This window comes from Empidonax traillii, unplaced genomic scaffold, assembly GCF_003031625.1.
Source record: "Empidonax traillii isolate 1590-97213 ecotype Southwest subspecies unplaced genomic scaffold, ASM303162v1 scaffold35:size4298261, whole genome shotgun sequence".
NCBI lineage: Eukaryota > Metazoa > Chordata > Aves > Passeriformes > Tyrannidae > Empidonax > Empidonax traillii.
Window position 1 is genome coordinate 3,567,552 of NW_020955228.1, and position 18,822 is coordinate 3,586,373.

Below are 18,822 nucleotides of genomic sequence, written 5' to 3' on the forward strand. Positions count from 1 at the left end.
AAGCTTAAAAAAAGGGATGTATGGAAATCAGCTGGTGAGAAAACATAGTGAAGCAGAAATATTTGATCTGTGATGTCTGCCTGTATTTCAGCTCTGAGGGAGCAAAAAATGTATTTCCTTGAGGTTTTAACTAGGGAGATGGTGTGTGATGTGTCGCACCACCACAAAATCCTGTTCAGTCTTCACAGTCTGCTATGAGCAGGGTCTAAGGTGAGAGCAGAAGCAGTCTGGGAAACATAAAAAAAATTTCCCTGGGAGTTTGCAGTGGTTTTCAATATTGATTATTTTAATATTTGAATGTATCATTTTACCTTTAAAGAAGTCTATTTTAAAAGGAACTAGTATGCATCTTTTCCTTACCTAGTAGAACAAAAGAGTAAGAAGGCAGATACTTTCTCACCTTTTGGGGGCTTCACTACCTGCAAGAAGGAAGGACAAGTTGATCTGTGCCCTGAAGTGCAGATCACAAGAGAATGTTATTTCATATTTTCTCTACAGCTTTATTAAAACTGTGTGGGGTAAGATATAAAACTGGTGCTGGTACCTGAAACAACAGGGAACTTTGATAATCTGACTCCTTTTTTTCCACCTTTCCTTGATCAGCAAAAACAATGACTGTTCTGTGGGCTGAATTCCTCATTCTCTTGCAAATCAAGGGCAAGTCCACTAAAGCCAGATAACTTGTACACATGTTAATTCAGTCATGCCCTAATGTTAAAAGGTCTTCTGGTGAGTGAACTTACCTAGCAAAAGAGCAAGTGTTCTTTCTTCAGCCTCCTTCCTGAGCTATGGATGCTTTGGGAAAGCTTAATGCAAGTAGGGAAGAAAGCAGGTTAAAGGATAGGAGAGGGAAAGAAAAATATTTAAATGTACTGGAGTTTTTAGAATCACAAAACCTCCCTTCTTAGTAGAGATGAGCTAAGACAGCAGAACAGATTCTGAACTGAAGTGCTTTAACTTTGTGGTACTTCTGAAAGAATTTGGCTTTGTCTTGTGAACCACAAGTGATGGCAGAATGCCAATTTTCTTTTCAACTAGTTGTTATGAGTTTTTGTTGATGTTTCTGAATGAATGTTGATCAAACATGCTCAAAATGGCTTTAACCTTTTAGATCTACCACTTAACTAAAAATATATTTAACATCTTATGCTAAAAAAAAAAATGTTTAAAAATTTGGTTAGCCTGTAACTATTATTCAACCTGTATTTTCTGTACTTACAATAAGCTACTCAGTATTTGAAAGATTTTAACTGGTAGCATCTAAGTAGAATTCTTGTTAGAACATATGACTAACAATAATTAATTGCTCCATAAATAAATTAATCTAAAAAGCACCCCACTGTTAACTTTTTCTGTGAAAATAGTAGTCATCACCCATATTCTGTCTCCAGTAAAGTGGAAGAAAATGATCAGCAGCAGCAAGTATGAATTTTTTACAGCCTTTGAACCTAGAAATTCTCTCTTCTCTACATACTCATTTAATAGCAACAGAGAAGGAACAAGCAAATGATGAGAGGGATGGACAGTGTACAAAAACAAGGCTTCCCAATTTTTCTGAAATTTCCACTCAGCAAAATCTAGAAAAAATTTCTTAAATATAAACCTGCAAACAAAAAGAGAGATGAACCTGTTCAGTTACATTAACAAATAGATCAAAACCAAAAACTTTTGACATTATGTGTTCTGTCTTTCTTCCAGTCTTCAAAATAGACACCAGAAGCTGTTTCGGAAGGACTGTGCAGCACACATATATTTTGCCAGGAACTGTTGAGCTCCTGATTTGTGGGAAAATTAGATTAATTTTCTCCCAGTTGAGGATGAAAAAAATCTTAAAGTTTTTTTCTAGGCTAGCCTGCACCCACTGACTTAGATTTGGCAGGTTTGAGCACCAAATAAAATAATTTATTAAATATTTAGATTTAAATACTTCTCTGAAAACAATGTAAACCTAAGCCCCACAGGCTGAACTCATCTATATATACTGATCTCCAGCTAGAAGCCAGTGTAATCAGAAATATCTTCCTCTAGAAAATACCCTATAGAATTCAAGTCACTTTTATTGACCTCCTTAGTTTAATCCCCCATTCTTTTCATATTTATTCAGAAGTCATTAGCAAGCTCTGGCAACCTGTAGTTGAGAACCACATACCCAACATCAACTCAGTTAAAACAAACTTCATTCCATCATGCTCTGCAAGCATTACTAAAACACAAATACCAGCAGTACAGTTTTCCAAGAGATTTTCCAAAAATGTATCTAGGTTGTCTACTCTTCTTCCTCCATTTTGGAGAAAGCACTTGCCCTTAACACCTCCATGCAGTTCACAAGAATGAGTGTTCCTGTTAACTCTCGCCACTGTTTTGTTACTGGGTTTTTCATTTTGTCCAAGGCCGACTGCAGGTCTTGTAAGACATCCCTGTAACCGTCTCCATAATGGGCAGCCCACGTGTAGAGAAAGTCATATGCAGGTTTCCACATCATCTGAAAATAAAGGGGAAAAAATTAAAGGTTTACTTGCAGAAATTGAATTATTGGAAAAAAAAAAAAAAAAGGTGAGTGGTAGAAAAGCCACAGAAAAGAAAAGAGAAAAGAAGTGTTTCATCCCTAGCCATGCTGAAATGTTTTATCACAAAAGGCTTGTTGATATGAATCCTCCAATAACCTTATGTAGTTAATTTCTATGAAACTCTCAAATTCTTAGAGGGATAAATAATAGACATATAAATTCTTCATTCAGGTGATTATTGACCAAGTCAAAATATATCCTTGTCTGAAAGTATAGTTGAAAAAACAGGGATGGAAGAAAAACATTTTTCCCATTGATCATTTTTTTGCAGTGCATACACCTAAAAAGAGTTTCCTTATTTGGTTGTGCTTTTGAGGGTTACTGCCTCATTGAGTAACATTCTACTGTCCCTCTACTTAGTCTGGAAATTTTAAACATGCTTCCTACCTTTCAGAAATGTTTTCTAATGACAGCAGAATGAAGTTGGGCCAAAGCCCAACTAGAACTTAATCTGGCTACTGCCATAAAAGACAAAAAAAAATTGTTTCCTGAAGAGGATAACAGGTATGGAAAGTAGAACGAAGCCCCCTTAATTAATTTAGATTGGATATTAGGAAAAAAATTCTTCACTCAAAGGGTTGTCAGGCATTGAAATAAGCTGCCCAAGGAAGCGGTTGAGTTGCCATCCCTGGAGATATTTAAAAGACATGTAGATGTGGCTCTTAGGGACATGGTTTAGTGGTAATTTGGCAGTGCTGGGTTAACAGTTGATTTAGATAATCCGACTAGCTGATCTTAGAGGTCTTTTCCAACCCAAATGATTCTATGATTCTGACCTGATTTACCTATAAAATCTGTTTAAAAGAAGCAAGAAAAAAAAAAAAAACAAGCCCAAATATTCCAAAAGCAGAAAAGTCAAAAGTGTTTATAACTTTTTTTAAATCAGGGCATACAATTTTAAGGTGTCCTGCAAGAAACAAAGGAAATTAATAGATAAGTTACCAGTGCTCCTTTTTTCAAAGTACAAATTATTTGGTTTATACCAAAAAAATTGGAGCATATCCTTAACAGGTGTAATTTGTCGTTGGTCTGGTGGCATTAATCAAGTTATGGCAGCATCATTCAGATATCAAGAAGGATTTATAGATTTCAAAGTGCAGAGTAAATTTGCTCAGTTAACAAACAAAATATTTGTTTTTTCAGCTGCTGCTTTTCCAGATGTTACGGTGGCAATCACCTATCTAGTTTCCCACTCGTCATTGGCAAATAAGGTTTTGCAAAAGCAATTGAGTTAACGATTTCAGGAATAATACAGAAAGCCACAAAAAAAGCCCCATGCCTTTCCTAAAATATTCTTTTAACATGAGCACACTTATGAGTCACAATAAAAGGATATAGACTGATGAATGCATATATATATATATATACACAAAAGTGATCAGGAAGTTGAGATTTTTTTAGCATCTTTTTTATTAGAAAAGCAGCTTTATGGTTCTGAAAGATAATTCTGAAGGAAATTGCTTATGTCCTCAATATAATCCTGTTAATTTACAAATAGTGCAAAGCATAAAGCTCTACTTCCTTGATTTAAGCTTTGTTTACTTGATCCCTTGAGGAAATGAGTAGCAGAAGAATTTCTTTGCCCATAGTTCTGAGCTTTTCTTCTGAGTTTGAGCTCAGAACTTTCAACTTACTCAAAACTGATTCTATTATAGTTTCTGTAAACATCTCCCTCAACTTCTGCTGCCTTTCTCCCCCAAATACAAATGGGAAAACCCATTAAATTTATATCCCCTATAGCTCATCTCACAGTCTGATTAGTCTAGCTTCTGCCTTGAGTTTAAGCCACAAAAAAAGTGCCTATGCTTTCAGTGAAGTTTCTCATTTTAAGTCTACAGGAGGGAAAGGTATCTTCATTTACCCAAAGGAATGTGGCCTACTTTTTGCTTTAAGCAAGTCTATCTTAAGTCATAACCATAAAGTTCACAAAAGGAGGCAAGAAAAGTGGTTTGATTATAGGTGGGAAGAAGGAGATTGATTAATTCTTTCTTTTTTTTTTTTTTTTTTAGAGAGGATAAGTTGAAAAATAATTTTTAATGTACTACTGTAAATAACATATGTTTTAATATATTTTAATGAAATAAAGCAGTTCAGCACTATTGTATTTATGCTGATACCAGAAAGTTTCTGTATTCTTATTTTTAACTTTATAACCAAGGTAGCCAACAAGAGAAGCTGGGATTTCCTGAAATTCTGCTGCTGGCTACATATTCTGTCTTTTCTCTTCTCTTGGTTACTTTCCTTATATTCCTGTTAGACCACGATATTTAAAGAGTTGAGGTACAGTCTTCTCTCTTCCCTAGAATGTGAGAAGACAGTTAATATGAAAAGTTGCTATGCTTTGATTTATGCTGAAGGTCAGTCTGACATTGCAATAAGACAATTGACTGAAATATGCTTAAATACAAACCTTGGTTTCCTCTAATCTTTCACAACTGATTCTTTTTAACTAGGACAAAAGAAAAGAAAGAAAAAAAAAAAGGAATGCAGGGATAAAAACTTTATAAACTGATCATCATTGATGCATAATTAACTCAGCAATAATCTACACACTCACAACACTGAACTCACATTCCTCTTGATGGTGAACAGTCCTTGATAGTTAATGAATTACTTAATGGTTTCAGATGATCCTCAATAATTAGTCAAAACTTATTACCCTCCTATCTTTTCTTGGTTTCCTGTTTTCAGGCCAACAACTACTATGAATAAGAAAGTTCAGAGGACATATGAAAGCACTGAAATTTAGTAAAATGTACTGAAATTTAAGGCTAGATTCACAGGACAGTGAGGGTGCTGAGTGCTTGCATGAGACACCAGTTCTAGAAACATGGTGTGCTTTGAACTCACATGCATGTGGATAAGCACTATTACAAAGGTCACACAAAACTAGTGAATTCTCGATGGGCTTAATCTAATCCTTGAGAAATTGCACAAAAGTAAAGCAAAATTCTGATGTTTGATTGCTCATTGAACAGTCTCTTAAAAATAGAACATGTAATGTTATTGGCTTTCTTTATGATGAATTTGACTGTACTATCTTTCGGCAGCAGATACTGTCACTGAAAGGCAGAGAATTTTGTTGGTAGTTTGTACCAAAAATATGAAAAAAACTATTTAAAACAAAAGAATAGGGTGTATGAGGTAGAAGATGGGCTTCATGGAAAAGAAAAGCCCATTTAAAGCAAAGTGTTTATATATATTTTACATATTTTCATAACATATAAAAATAAATAAGTATGATGCTCAAAAAAGAGTTTTAAGATTGTTTTAGTTATGCTGTCTGTTAGCAAAATAGAAACATTTCCAAATAACATGGAAACCAACAGAGTCACACACTGTTCAGGTCCATAATTCCTTTTGAAAAAGCTGAGGCTTTGTCAGCCAAACACAGAAATCTTAGTGGAACAAAAGTCTCAGAAGTTAGACATGGCACAGTCAAAACAGTCAAAAAAACCCTGGTAATGGAAATGACAATCATTCATATTCTGTTTGATTTTGGTATTTTAGATTAAGACAATGCAAAACCTAAGAAAATAACAGGATTTTTTTTCCCACTAAAAAAATGGAGAGTAGACATGGGATTGGTAAGACGGAGAATTTTAAGAGAAAAAATTTGAGAAAGGAGCATCCAAACAGAAGTACTCAGAACAAGTAAAAAAAAAAAATGCAGAAAATAGCTCTAAAAGAAAAGCAAGATCAGACAAGGAGGTGGTGCTTGCAAACAACAATAATGGAGATAATTTTGTAGAAAATCACAAGAGTAAATGTGGAATTTTGATCCCATATTGATCAGGGCAGTAGGGCAGAGCATTCAAGGGGAATAAGAGGTGGTGGTTTATGACTAGAGCAGAAATATCTACATAGTTATCACCAGGCAGATAAAACTGAGATGACAGATTCACTAGACTCAGACTTTGTAAAGGAGAATATGTTTGGTAACTAAAACAGGATGAAAAAATTATCCTGAGTAGTTGTGAACCTATGAATAGGAAATAACAATTTCAGTCTGGAATTCAGTCTGGATCATGTGCATGACCTAGAGTGATGGTACAGGCAGAGGAAGAGTCAATTCTGAATATAAGCACTCAGGTCAGAAAGGTGAGCTTGAGCATCATTCAGCAATGCTTATAAAAGAGGATTTTCAGAGTAAAACCCAGTCTGGGACCTAGAAGTCATTGGCACATAACTCTGTGGAAAAGACTGGACCATGCTTTGGAGTTAGAGTGGAGAAATGCAAAAAGTAACTTGGTTGCCCAGGCAAAGGTATGCCAGGAGCACAGGCTGACCTTCAGCTCAGCAGTCTGCACAAGGCTCCACCCCGTCTTGTGACATATCTGGCATTTCATGGATGCCATGAGTTCCTCTGGGCACCTCAAATGACTGTCTAATTAGACATTAATTGCTCCTTAGATGTGTATGCACTAAAATACATACGAGAGGACAAATTTTTAAGAACTTTTTCTTTTCTTTATAATTCACTATAAGAAGAGTACCTTAGAAAGGAAAATAAATAGCATGACTTAACTGGCAAATTATGAACTCAAAGAATAGATCTGCCATGTTCATACTGCAGAACAGAAGTGGAATTGGTGTCAGAGTTTCTGATGTCTTCTCATGCTACTTAAGGTAAATGATGTCAATTATTTCACTGGCACAGGAAAGTACTAATGATGGAGGTCAGGTTCCTTTTGTTGGAAAGAAGCAAACACTGTACAGAGGATGATTTGAAGTGGCTCCTGCAAGGACTGGATGCTCTTCTTCTCTGTATCTGAGCTGATAGCAGAGGAGTGAGTAAGGTTAACAAGTGAGCAGGACAATAGGAAGGGATTGAAAGCGGACCTGAAGCTCATGACAAGAGACTGGGACCTCCACAGGAAAGTGTAAAAGGAAAGAAGTGCTCAAAGCAAGGAAGAAGAAAGGTCCCTGGCTGTATTTGTGCAAAGGAGTAAGTGTGCATGCACTGTTACACCAGACCCTTACCTCCAGAGCTACTGCTCCATTTTTCCCTTGGTGGGGCACTTCATAAGCCTCTATTTGCTGCTTTGTGAGTCGGGCCAGCTTCTCTGCAAGCTCCCGCCAGTTTTTGCCAACCTTGACAGCTGAAGTCAAAATGATGGTGTCCTGAGTAAGACGTGCTACTAATCCCTGGCAATCTATTTTCAAAAGTGCCTGCAATAACAGTTTTCATTAGTGATCCTTCACCAGTAATTACAAACAGAACATTTTAATTTGCTTTTATAGCACTATTCTGCATTTCTACACAGACAGGAAAGTGTTTCTTTTTTTTTTTTTTTAATTTTGTGTTCTTACAAATATGTAAAATTTTTTCCATGAAATGGGGTTGCCAACAGTTTCACAGGAAAACTGCCCACAAGCTTAAGAAAAAAATTAAGCTGGCATTCAGCTGCTTCAGCATTCCAGTGTCAAATGGATCCTGCCAAGCTTATGGATCCTGAAGGAAAAATGAACTTCTCCAACAAGAACATTTGGGACATCAAATTTAGCTTTTTAGAAGTATGACATAAAACTTGAAAATTAAGATAGAACACTATTGTACTCAGGTGTCATCCTTTGTCTACAGCTTTTTTAGAAAATCACTGATCACATTGGCCAGCACCTTTTCAGTTACTCCTCCCACAGAACTAATAATTTGATGACGACCAAGCAGAAATGCAAGCACAAAACTCTTCCCTCCCCTGTGTCAAATGAGCTTTTAATAACAAAATTTGATGACAAATAAAATGGTTGCAGGAGTGAAACCCAGAAGTGCAGATATGTTGCATTCTGCTTTCTTTCTTTCTTTGAATAAGCCTTAATGAGAAAAATAAGTGGTTTTTTTCTTCTCCTGAAATTAACAGCTAAATATTCCACTGAAAATTCTGAGTTTTTCAGTGAAAGATCAAGGAAAAAATCCAGACATTTTCCTTGGGTTTGTGATACTGATTTTTACTGAAATATCAAGCATTTCTGCAGAAATCAGTGTGTAATTTAACTGCAAAATATTTTACCATAAAAATCCTCATAGCAAAAAACAGAACTTTGGTAGGCACAGTAATGAGTAGCTGACTACAGTGTACCGCACCAAATTCCCCTATATTTTGGTGAAGACAAAGATGTTCAATTTGCTATGTTCAGATTAGAAAAACACTATAAAACATAAAAATGGGAGATTACTTAAAAGAAGCAAATAGTAAATTCTACCCAAAAATTACACAAATTATTTCTAGTTTTAAGTCTACCTTTGCAAGGACAGGGACCTTCACTGGAACTTCACAGCTCAAAATTATATAAATCTCACAAAACAGGACACTGAGTATCCCAGTCTAGTGAAAGGTGTCCCTGTCCATGGCAGGGGTGTTGGAAAGAGATGATCTTCAAGTCCATTCCAATACAAACCGTTATATGATTCTATCTTAATTTAACTGTTCCCCACTTTTTGCCTATTCTGTAATGAACTCTGTTTCGCTGTATTCAATTAAAAGTTTGGATAATTTTCACCTTTAGACTCCCCTCCCCATTTTGTAAAGAGATATGGCAGACTTTGCTGTACTTCATATTGTCTAAGTTCTATTCCACACAGTTTAATGTACTTTTAAGAGTTTTAAATGGCCATTGCTACCAAAATTTCCTGAATCCTGTTGAAATTACTTTCAACACAGGGGATAGACTAGTTATGAGAAGTAAACTCTGTTAAGATTTACAATTCAGGATAATCAAAAGGCTTTAGATGCATTGCTACAATGTGAATTTTTAAACGTCCATTTTTATAATACTTCCTTTTCATATCAGAAATTTAATTATCTTCTGTCCCTTAATAGGCTGGCTGACTTTTTAGTCAGAGACAAATACAGTAATAAGTAGTCACCAATTCCAAATTAATTTGAACACAGATCAGCAAGCAAATTAGGATGGTTATCAGTGCAACTTATTACCTGGGAACATTTAGAATAAACCCACTTTTAATTCACACATAAGAGCATTTAGTTGTCCAGTGGCTTACAAATTAGGCCCATGAAAATACATACTCAAATATTTTGCAATATTGTTCTTAGGCTGCTACATCATCAACTATGAAGCTGTCATACGTGGAAAAAAAATCCACATGATTCAACATGGGAATCAGGATTTCAAGTTTAAACATATGAAGCTAAGTTAGACACACACCTTAGCATAGAAAAATGTATATATAATGGAGTTTCCACACTATAAAGTTACTTAATACTTCCCAATAAGAACGTGAATTGCTCAGGGAAGCAATGTACCATGACAAAAGACAAAATTTTTCAATCATGGCTTTTTAAAAAGCAAAACGGTCAACTCAGTCAACCTACTAAATGAGCAAGGTTCCTGGAACATTATCAGAAGACTTTTTAAAATTAATTGCCCAAAGTATTATTCTTCATTAGAATCTGGATACATTTTCTGTCTACAGGTGTCTACAACTTTGAGTAATATATTCAGGTTTGTAAAAATTCCTGCAAGAATGCAGAATCATGTTTTCTTGTTCATCCATTACTACTGAGCAGTTTCTTGGCAACGCATTCCCAATAAGCAAGTTAGTTAATGCAATACTTACAACAATGAGTTCATAAAGAAATAGTCTCTTTTTTTTGTTAGCATGGCAGTCTTGCTTCATCCTCTTCACAACGTGCGCAACTCTTTCTGATTCTTTATCAACATGTGCTTCATTGAAGTCATCTAAAGACATATGTGAGTATCCTAGCACCTCAGCTAAAGCTCTCCAGTCATAAACACTCTCTGATACTGTTGACAGAACTACTGAGTAGATGTAAGTCAGCTTTTTGAATGGCAATGCAATTTGTTCAACAAGATTCCTGGTTGTTAGCTCACTATCAGCAGTGTCCATAGCTTGTTCTTTGGAAATCACTTTTATGTTCTTGCAATGTACAAGGCCAATCTTTCTTCTGAGAACTCCTACATACCACTCTTTTATTTTAGTTTGTCCAATGGCTTTCACTTTATCTTCACCAAGAAGTGCTATTGTATCCCCTTTAAAATATTCCAGCAAATGGTCAATCTTATTTTGACGTAACACGGTTTTCAAAGCCACTCCATAAGTATTAACGCTCAAAGCTTTATCTTGAAACTTTGGATATTTTATTGTTGGTATCAAAAGCCAAGGTGTGGATTTGATTTCCTTGCGGTTTTGTAGGCGCTTTGGCCTATTGATAATTCCATTTAATTTTGGAGCTGGATCAGGAGTCGTAACATGGAACTGTGTTACTTGGCTACTTTTTAAGACTTTAATCTGAACAAGGAAAACAAAGAAATGCATCTCCCTACATCCAAGCAGGGAGAATGGGAATTGTTGTTGGACCATTTTACCAGTTTTCAACTCTTCCTCTTTAATATTTTTACTTTGGTCTTCCATCTTTACTTCAAAGTCTGGATCACGGGATACTAAAGAAATTCTTAGATCCTGTGGTTTTTCAAGCAGAAAAGTATGTTTTCCCCACAGCTGAAACACCACAGGAGGCATATTTTTCCCCCCTTTTTTAATATCAAAAATTGTGAGTTTTCCTGGAATGTAGTTATGACCAAAGACTGTAAAAACTGCTGTAAAAGATGGATGAATATATTTGGGACCATAAATTCCAACTGACACTGTTCTATGAACATAGTCCCAGACATTAGTTGCTGGAGGCTGGATTTTGCTTGCTTGTATGGCAATCACCGCATACATCACATGACTTAGGTCCGTTAGTTTCACTTGTATGGTATCCTGATAAATGTAGCAATTCTCTAGCTTCTTAAAAGGCCCTTCTTTATTCAGACTGAACAAACACACAATATCACTCATAACTTGGCTGAGTGGATCATTCTTCACTTTAGCTGCAACTTTCACCTCTAGGAAAATGGCTTTGCTTGTGTTGAGGTTACTCAGCGTAAGTTCTATCAGAGGACTTACGGTGCTAGACAGCTCGTTGTTACATGACAACGGAGGGTTAAGTATAACCTTTAAACCAACTTCTTGGACTTCCCCTGGTAATACATGACCCACAGGGACATGAATGTTGATATCTGAGTCAGGTAGTTGTACCGAACCCCCTTCATGATTCAGTTTACAAACTACCTGGATGTCTGTAGCTTGTGTTTGTGCCCATCCAGGACTGTGGCTCATGGCTTCCAAATCTAGGCAAGACCGGGTGAGTTGTCGGTGACTCAACCAGGCCATCTTGTAGGCTTCGCGGTCATTTTGAAGCCACGTCATATCTGCAGCTGTAGTTTTTTGAGGTGCTGTCTTGTGAGGATTAAATCTTTGGTTATCAACAATATCCAGGAAGTCAGAGATGCTCTTGGATCGTCCAGATCTTCTTGCTGAAGTCTTTCTTAGGAGACAATCAATATCTAGCTCATCACCTGAGGAATCCAAAGAGTCCCTATTGCTAGAAACTTTAGAGAAAAAATAAGGTTTTTCTTTTAAGATAGAAAGGCATTTATTGTTTTTATTTCTGTTTGAAGCAGCTATGTCATCTATGAAAGGGTTGGAGCCTGATAGTTCATTCCAGAAAGGATTAGTCTTGGAAACAGTTTGGGCATGTTTGAACACACCAGACCAGTCAATATCCAAATCCAGTTTACTTTCACTGGCATCTGTTTAAAAGAAAAAAGAGAAGCATGTCCTAAAGGACTGAGACTTGAGACATTCCATTCATGTTCAAATGATAGTCTGTTAAACTAAGAGGTGACTAATTTTATCCTCCTAAAATACATATAGATATATATATACATATATTTTTTCTTCAGGTTTTAAAATAGTATCAATGTTTATTTAATCAAGAATCTTTCTTAATAGAAGAGTTCCAACAAATTAGTGCTTAATAACAGATTAGTTTTGAAGGATGTAAAGCATCTTCTTTAATGTGCTGATCATTATCAAATCCTAGGATTCTTAATTGGCACTGAATATGATAAGGTTCCATAAGGTTCAAATCATTATATTTGAGTAATATTTGGCCTCTTACAAAATTACATGGATTTCTTTCCTTTGTGTCCAACTCTTTGCAAAGATTAAAGAAATACTGTTTCATTTTTTTAAACACTGTAGGGACAAATGCATTATTCAAGATTCCTTTTCATGCTAGTGCACATGCATTTAGTTGATAACAGAACATGTACAATTTCTCTCTGTGCGTGGTATTTGTTATACTAGCTTTCCATTAGAAAAAAATCATTGATATCATTTATGAAGTCTTGTGCAATTTGAAATTTGGAGAGAAATGTTTGTGCAGCTACTGATTTTTCTGAAATTGCATTTTGATAGGTTTAAAAGAGATATTTAAAAATGTTTTCTAATAATACTCATCATTAACAGTAATATTTATTTATTCTGAAGAACAGACATCCTTATATTTTATACAAACAGTTGTCCAGAGAAGTTTGTTTACAGATTAGACTCACTTTTTGCAATGAATAGAGCATTTGTAACTTTTTATGGTAAGGGTTTCTGTTATTTCAGTTTGCCATTATTTTTTCTACACAGAGAGTCTATTCCATCCCTTATTTATACGTCCTTGCAAAGAGTTGAAATTTTTAGAGAAATTAATTATTTCTATTTTTTCAGCATATCAATAGCTTTCTTTATCACCCTTTCCAAATGGTACCTCCCATTTCCAAGGTTACTTCTGATTTCTCAATTGCAAAAATGACAGTGGATACGATCACAAAAAGAAAAAAATTAAATGTTAGTACTTTTGTTTTTGTTTCATTTGTCCTTTTGTGATAAAAAGCCAAAATCATGAAGCTTTTCCACAGTTCCAGAAAATTCCCAATTTGGAAGAACCAAAGTAGAATTTGCCTGCTTCCCATCTGCCTATCTGCAAAGCTCTAATATTGTCTTGACAAGAGCCTTCCAGGTGAGCTGCCCGGGGAATTAAGCCCAGGGAGCAGCCTCTTTCTGCTTGAGCGCCTAGTCTTGACCAGAGTCACCAGATGGGGCTGAGCTGCTCAAGCACCAGCTGCAGCTTTCCTTGTGCAGTGATTCTATTACAGTCAGATAATTTTTGTCTATTAAAAAAATTAATTAATTAGGCCCAAAAATAACATAAGGGGTTTTTTTGATTTTGTTGTTGTTGTTGTTTTTTCCATCCTAAAGGGCATGTTTCTTAAACTCTGGCAGAGCCTGAGTCACTTTCTCATGCCAAGGTAACAGCACAAATTACTGGGGTGCAGTAGGTTAGTGAGGAAAAAATTCCTGCTCCACAACTCACACAGCAAGTTTTAAGCTCACTGTTACATCTACTACCTGGACAAGTTGCTAAAAGGATATCTACCCTGTGCAGGGCAAAGTTTTCTTAACTTGAGATGAAATGAGATGAATCAATGAGATGAAATTAACTTTGCTCCAGTTTTCAAATTAAAAATGACCTTGCCATCTTGGTTCTTAAAACCCTAAATTTGGCTAAGGGTTTGGCTAAGAACTCCCTCTTCTCTTTCCCTTCTCTTGTTAATGTAAGCTTAAACATTTCAACTCTTCCTCCCATCCAGCCTGTCCCAGAGATATTCCAGAAATGAAGACCTTGAACGGAGGCTTTAGTACAGAAAATTGTGAAAGACACCTACTGTAGCTGTCTGAAGGTATCCGGTCATCTACATCAAGCAAAGTCCCCTCTGACCTGCTTCGTGGAATCTCTCCACTGGTTAGGGAATCTGTTCCACTACTGGAAGAACTTTCCTCCTAAAAAACAGTTAAGCACATAAAACATCAGCAATTATGCGATTTGGAAAAGGGGAAACTTGGAAGAATAATTGAGCTTTGGTTCTGTGGTGGGACATGAAAAAAAAGTGAAGTTATGGTTTATAAGTAAATTTATGGAGCCTGCCAAGAGCATCACAGTCCTGAGTGAGTCTTACTATCTAATGTACATCAAACCCACCAGATGCTACAGCTGCATAGTATACTACCCCAGGCCATAGTGAAGTCCAATGACACATCATTGTCTTGCCATTGGAACTGAGCCAACTGTACAATAACTTCCATTCAGAAAGTCTTGAATAAAATATTTTATTCAAAAAAACCCCAACTTTCTAATTCCTGTTTTCAGATAAGTTTGACTAGAATCATTAAAGAGGAAGTGCTAGATCTATTACTTTCTTTGATAATTAATATGAATTATTTTCGTCCCTTTCTGTTTTATTACTCTTCTTATGCTTTCCCTTGAAAGAAGATCAGGTCAGATTTTTCCTTTTAGTCTGTCCAAGAATGACTTCACACACCCTTCCTCAGGGCCCACACCAGGACAGCAACAGCCCCAGAGAGGATATTCAGGTCTCTCCTCTTCCTTGTTCTGGCTACAAGAAGCTCTGTTTCATTTTGCAGTTTGCAGTTTGCATGTGGACTGGGTAACAAAAGAGCTGTAAACTAAATGCTGTGGTTGAAAAAGAGAGAATCAACAGCAAACCTATTGCAAAGGCAGGGCAGACTGGACATCCCTTTGAGAAAGGCAACAGAAGGATGAACCTCTAAAGGTACAATGTCTAATTCTGAAGGAAGCACTTGTCATGGCTCCTAAAGACAGAAGAGTTAGAGGAATTTCAAAGGAGTATTTGGTAACATACGTGCTGAAATTACTGCATCTCAGAATCCGAAGGAAATAAAATATTAGAGATCTTTTGTGCAGGAAAGTTCTTTAGGTTAGTGTTATAAACCAAGAGATAACTTAGTGACTCTCCCATAATCCTTTCATGGATGCTGTATATAGAGAGGTGTAAATTCTGATGACCAATAGATACATTAAGATGTATAGTTAAACAAACAAGACAAACAAACAAAGCAAACAAACAAAAACTCAAGTGGTAAAAAAGAGAGAACGTAAAAATCCAGGAGTTTTTTTGGGTCCATACATGGGATACAATAGTCAGCTTTGCTCAGGAGTCTGAAATATTGCAGCCTGCTACCTCTGCAATAGCAATTACAGCCTAAGCAGATCTCGTTTTATTATGTTTAAAATAGGAAAAAAAAAAATTGGGCCTGTTGTTGCTCTGGCTGTAATAAAAAGGAATTTTCAGTTACAGTTGTAGTAGGTGAATTATGCAAAAAGGAAGCATATCTCATATCCAAACACTACCACACTGAAAGCAGAATCCAGCTGTCTGTTTTCATTGCACAACACCAAGGTTTAAGACTTCTCTTTTTTTCACTGCAAATGTAAATCGATACTTTTTGTTTTCCCACAAGATGTACCTTCAGCTAACGGCACTCTGCTCAGGTGTTATTTTGCACACAGGCAGGGCGCAAATCTGAGGTCAGGCTAAGCCCGACTGTCACTCTGCTGCTCAGAGGGCTGTATGGACTTTCAGGTTCTTCTGTTACCAGAAATCTCTGTTATTTGGCCTTTGAAGTCCTGATTTCAGCTGGTAGTGTAAGCTAGCCTCCAAAACCAATACTTTCTTGGCTTCTGATACTAATACCCCACCAGAAGCAAACTGGAAACTAAAATGCCTACTTAATCCCAATACCATAATTCCAAGATCTGACATTCCACACGTGTATAAAACTACCACTGTTCTTTCTGTCTCTTATAAGGATCAGTGTCTTTCATAATGTGTACAGACTCCTTCAATGGAAATAAATTTTGTTTTGCTGCTGTGTCCTAAGATGTTGACAAATTGAATGCATTGTATAAACATGCAACATTTTTATCTGGGGCTTCTACTTGGACACTGGGGAGGTTTAATCACACCAGCATAAGGCATGTGTAGTTTAAAATCTCAATAAATTTACACGAAGCTAGTTTACTTTATACATTACCAGTGTACTTGTTGCCAGCACTAATCTCTGACTGATGACTCAGTGATCAATTGACAAACTAGTTTAAGAACAGTTCTTTAAACAGTTAAAACACCCACAATTATTTCAGTAGCTGTATAAAGTGGGAGGCAGTAAGTAAGGATGAAGAAAGGGCACAAGGGTGTAAATAGATTCACAAGGGCTAAAACAGGAAACCTTTGGGGAAGGAGGAGGAAGAGAGAAAGAAAAACAATCTCTTTACACGGTGGGAGTACTCTGACAGAGACATGACAACAAGATTGCATATGGAAGTTTTATAAACGCTAAGGACTTCTACAAATAGAATAAGCAATTTCCTAAAAGTTCCCTCTGGGAACTCCTCAAAATGTTCACCGCTAGCCTGGCATAGAGACAGAAAAGGCAGATAGTGAAAAGGAAAACCACTTTCAAAAATAAACCTCCACCCCCTTGAAAGCATTCCTCGGTATGAGAGCATGATGAGGGAGCCTTTGTGATTGAGATGTGTCTTCAGGCCAGCCAAGAAGAGGATGAGAGAAGGGGGGATATAAAAACATTCCTGGGCAAAAGATGACCGCACTTGGTCAGCATGTCAGGGGATGTGGGAAACGCTGGGGACAAGCTGTACACACACCACTGCATACTGGGCAACGCGCCTCCTTACGTGACCTTACACCAGTGTTGCATCCCATTTCTCCTGCGTTCCAGCCTTAGTGCTGGGAATGCCTTAAGCCCCAGTGCCTTTGTATGAGACTAAGAAAATAAGAAAAACTAATGCTCACCCTTTTCCATAGGTATATCCTGTGATAAAATAACATCCCAAATTAAACTCTTGATAGCACAGGCCTATTAATTAGGAACTTACCTGAGCAAATTCAGAAGAGTAATCATTCACAGGAGAAGAGATCAATCCATGCAGGATACATAGTCATGTTGATCAGTGGTGAAAGGGAAAGGCATGAAAACTTTTTGCTGCAAAAAAGGGTACTTTGTATAGGAAGAACCAGAAACTAAGCTTTTCATTTGCTGTAGCTACTGAATAAGGAATATGTAAACTGACAGGTATTTAATGGTGCAAGGAATTATTCGACTGATAGTATGTCAGCTCACAGTGGGGAGTGAGCAGGGAATGAAGAAGTGAAGTGGTTGGAAAGAGATCAGCTGTAGAGGTGACCAGTGAGTGAACCTCAGTGACTGCTGAGAGATGTGGCATTTTTCTATATGAGGGCAAGAAACAGCAGGGTGGACTTGGCTGTGGACTGCTTCACCTATAAGACCAGGGGACTCAGGACTCAAGCTCTGGTGCCAGGCATATGACATCACTGTTACAGGGGAAGAAGAATGCATTAGAGGAAGAAGAAAGTCTCAGCTAGAAATTCCAGGTCTTTAAAATTCAAGTGCTTCCTTCCTTTTCCCCCCTCCTCTCCCCCCAGTCTCTCTACTAAAGAAAATATATCCTGCTGTGTTTAAAATAGTGGTAATGAAGAAAATAAAAATAAAAATAAATAAAAATAAAAATACCAAAGGCAAACACTTCCCCATTGCCTTTGCCCTCAAAAATGAGAAAGAACACATTCTTTTGTGTTTTTGAAATATTAGCATCCCAGAGCAAAATATTAGCAATTTTCTTTTTGTTCCACGTTAATCCTTCAAAAGCGGGTTATGCTAAGAACAGAGCTCTCCTGTGGCCATGTCTCCCTATGGACTCCTACATGCTCCCCACAAAAATAGTGCTACTTGTGCATATTATTATTCACAAAGACTCATGGTCTCTGTATCCAGAGGATGAAGTTTAGCATTAGCACAGACAGGAAAATCAATAGAAACAGGTGATGGAGATGTGTCTTATTCCTCAGGCTCATTTTTAGATGACATGGGGTAAAATGATTACCTATATAGATTGAATTGTTAGACTTCATTGGTTTCTTTCTGAAAGAGGAGCAAGGTAAATGTAGCAGAAATTCATCTGAAAAAATACTGGGTGTACTGGATTATTTAAATTCTATTATATAGACAGAAGAAAATGAATTCTAAAAAAAAACAGCAATACACAAACAGAGATTTTTTCAGAAGACGCTACACGTCATGAACAAATCTAAAACACTGTCCATTCTCAGCAGACTAAAATGTTTCTAGCTAAACATTGTTACAGTAATAGGTCATATTTTAACAGCCACTTAGTTCTTGTGGCCTGGAACAACTTTACACAGCTCAGAGTTGGATGAGGGGCATTCGGATACAAGTTATTAACCTTTGATTACAGGACTGAACTGTGGTCTGTAGCTAACGTTAGTACAGGATAGCAAATGAAATAGTCAAAATGAGGAAGCCTTTGACTTATTTCAGTCTAATGTATGTGAAGCAGTCAAGGAAAAGCATCTGTATCTCATTTTGAACAGGGGAAAAACTGACTTTCAGCATTCAACCTTGAGAGTTCTCAACCCCTAACTTGATAATACTCGGCATAACATAAATGCTTTAGTG

General features: G+C 36.7%; 1 protein-coding gene across 1 annotated transcript in view; it reads right to left on the minus strand.

Moving 5' to 3' along the window:
* Window positions 1-2,266: 2,266 nt before the first annotated feature.
* MACC1 (MET transcriptional regulator MACC1) overlaps window positions 2,267-18,822 on the minus strand; it is a 78,019-nt gene continuing 61,463 nt past the window's right edge. The window contains exons 2-5 of the mRNA XM_027877952.1: window positions 14,154-14,268; window positions 10,147-12,185; window positions 7,551-7,739; window positions 2,267-2,482 (exon numbers count right to left, since the gene is read on the minus strand). Coding sequence (XP_027733753.1) covers window positions 2,267-2,482; window positions 7,551-7,739; window positions 10,147-12,185; window positions 14,154-14,268 — 2,559 coding nt within the window. The remainder of the gene's footprint in view (window positions 2,483-7,550; window positions 7,740-10,146; window positions 12,186-14,153; window positions 14,269-18,822) is intronic.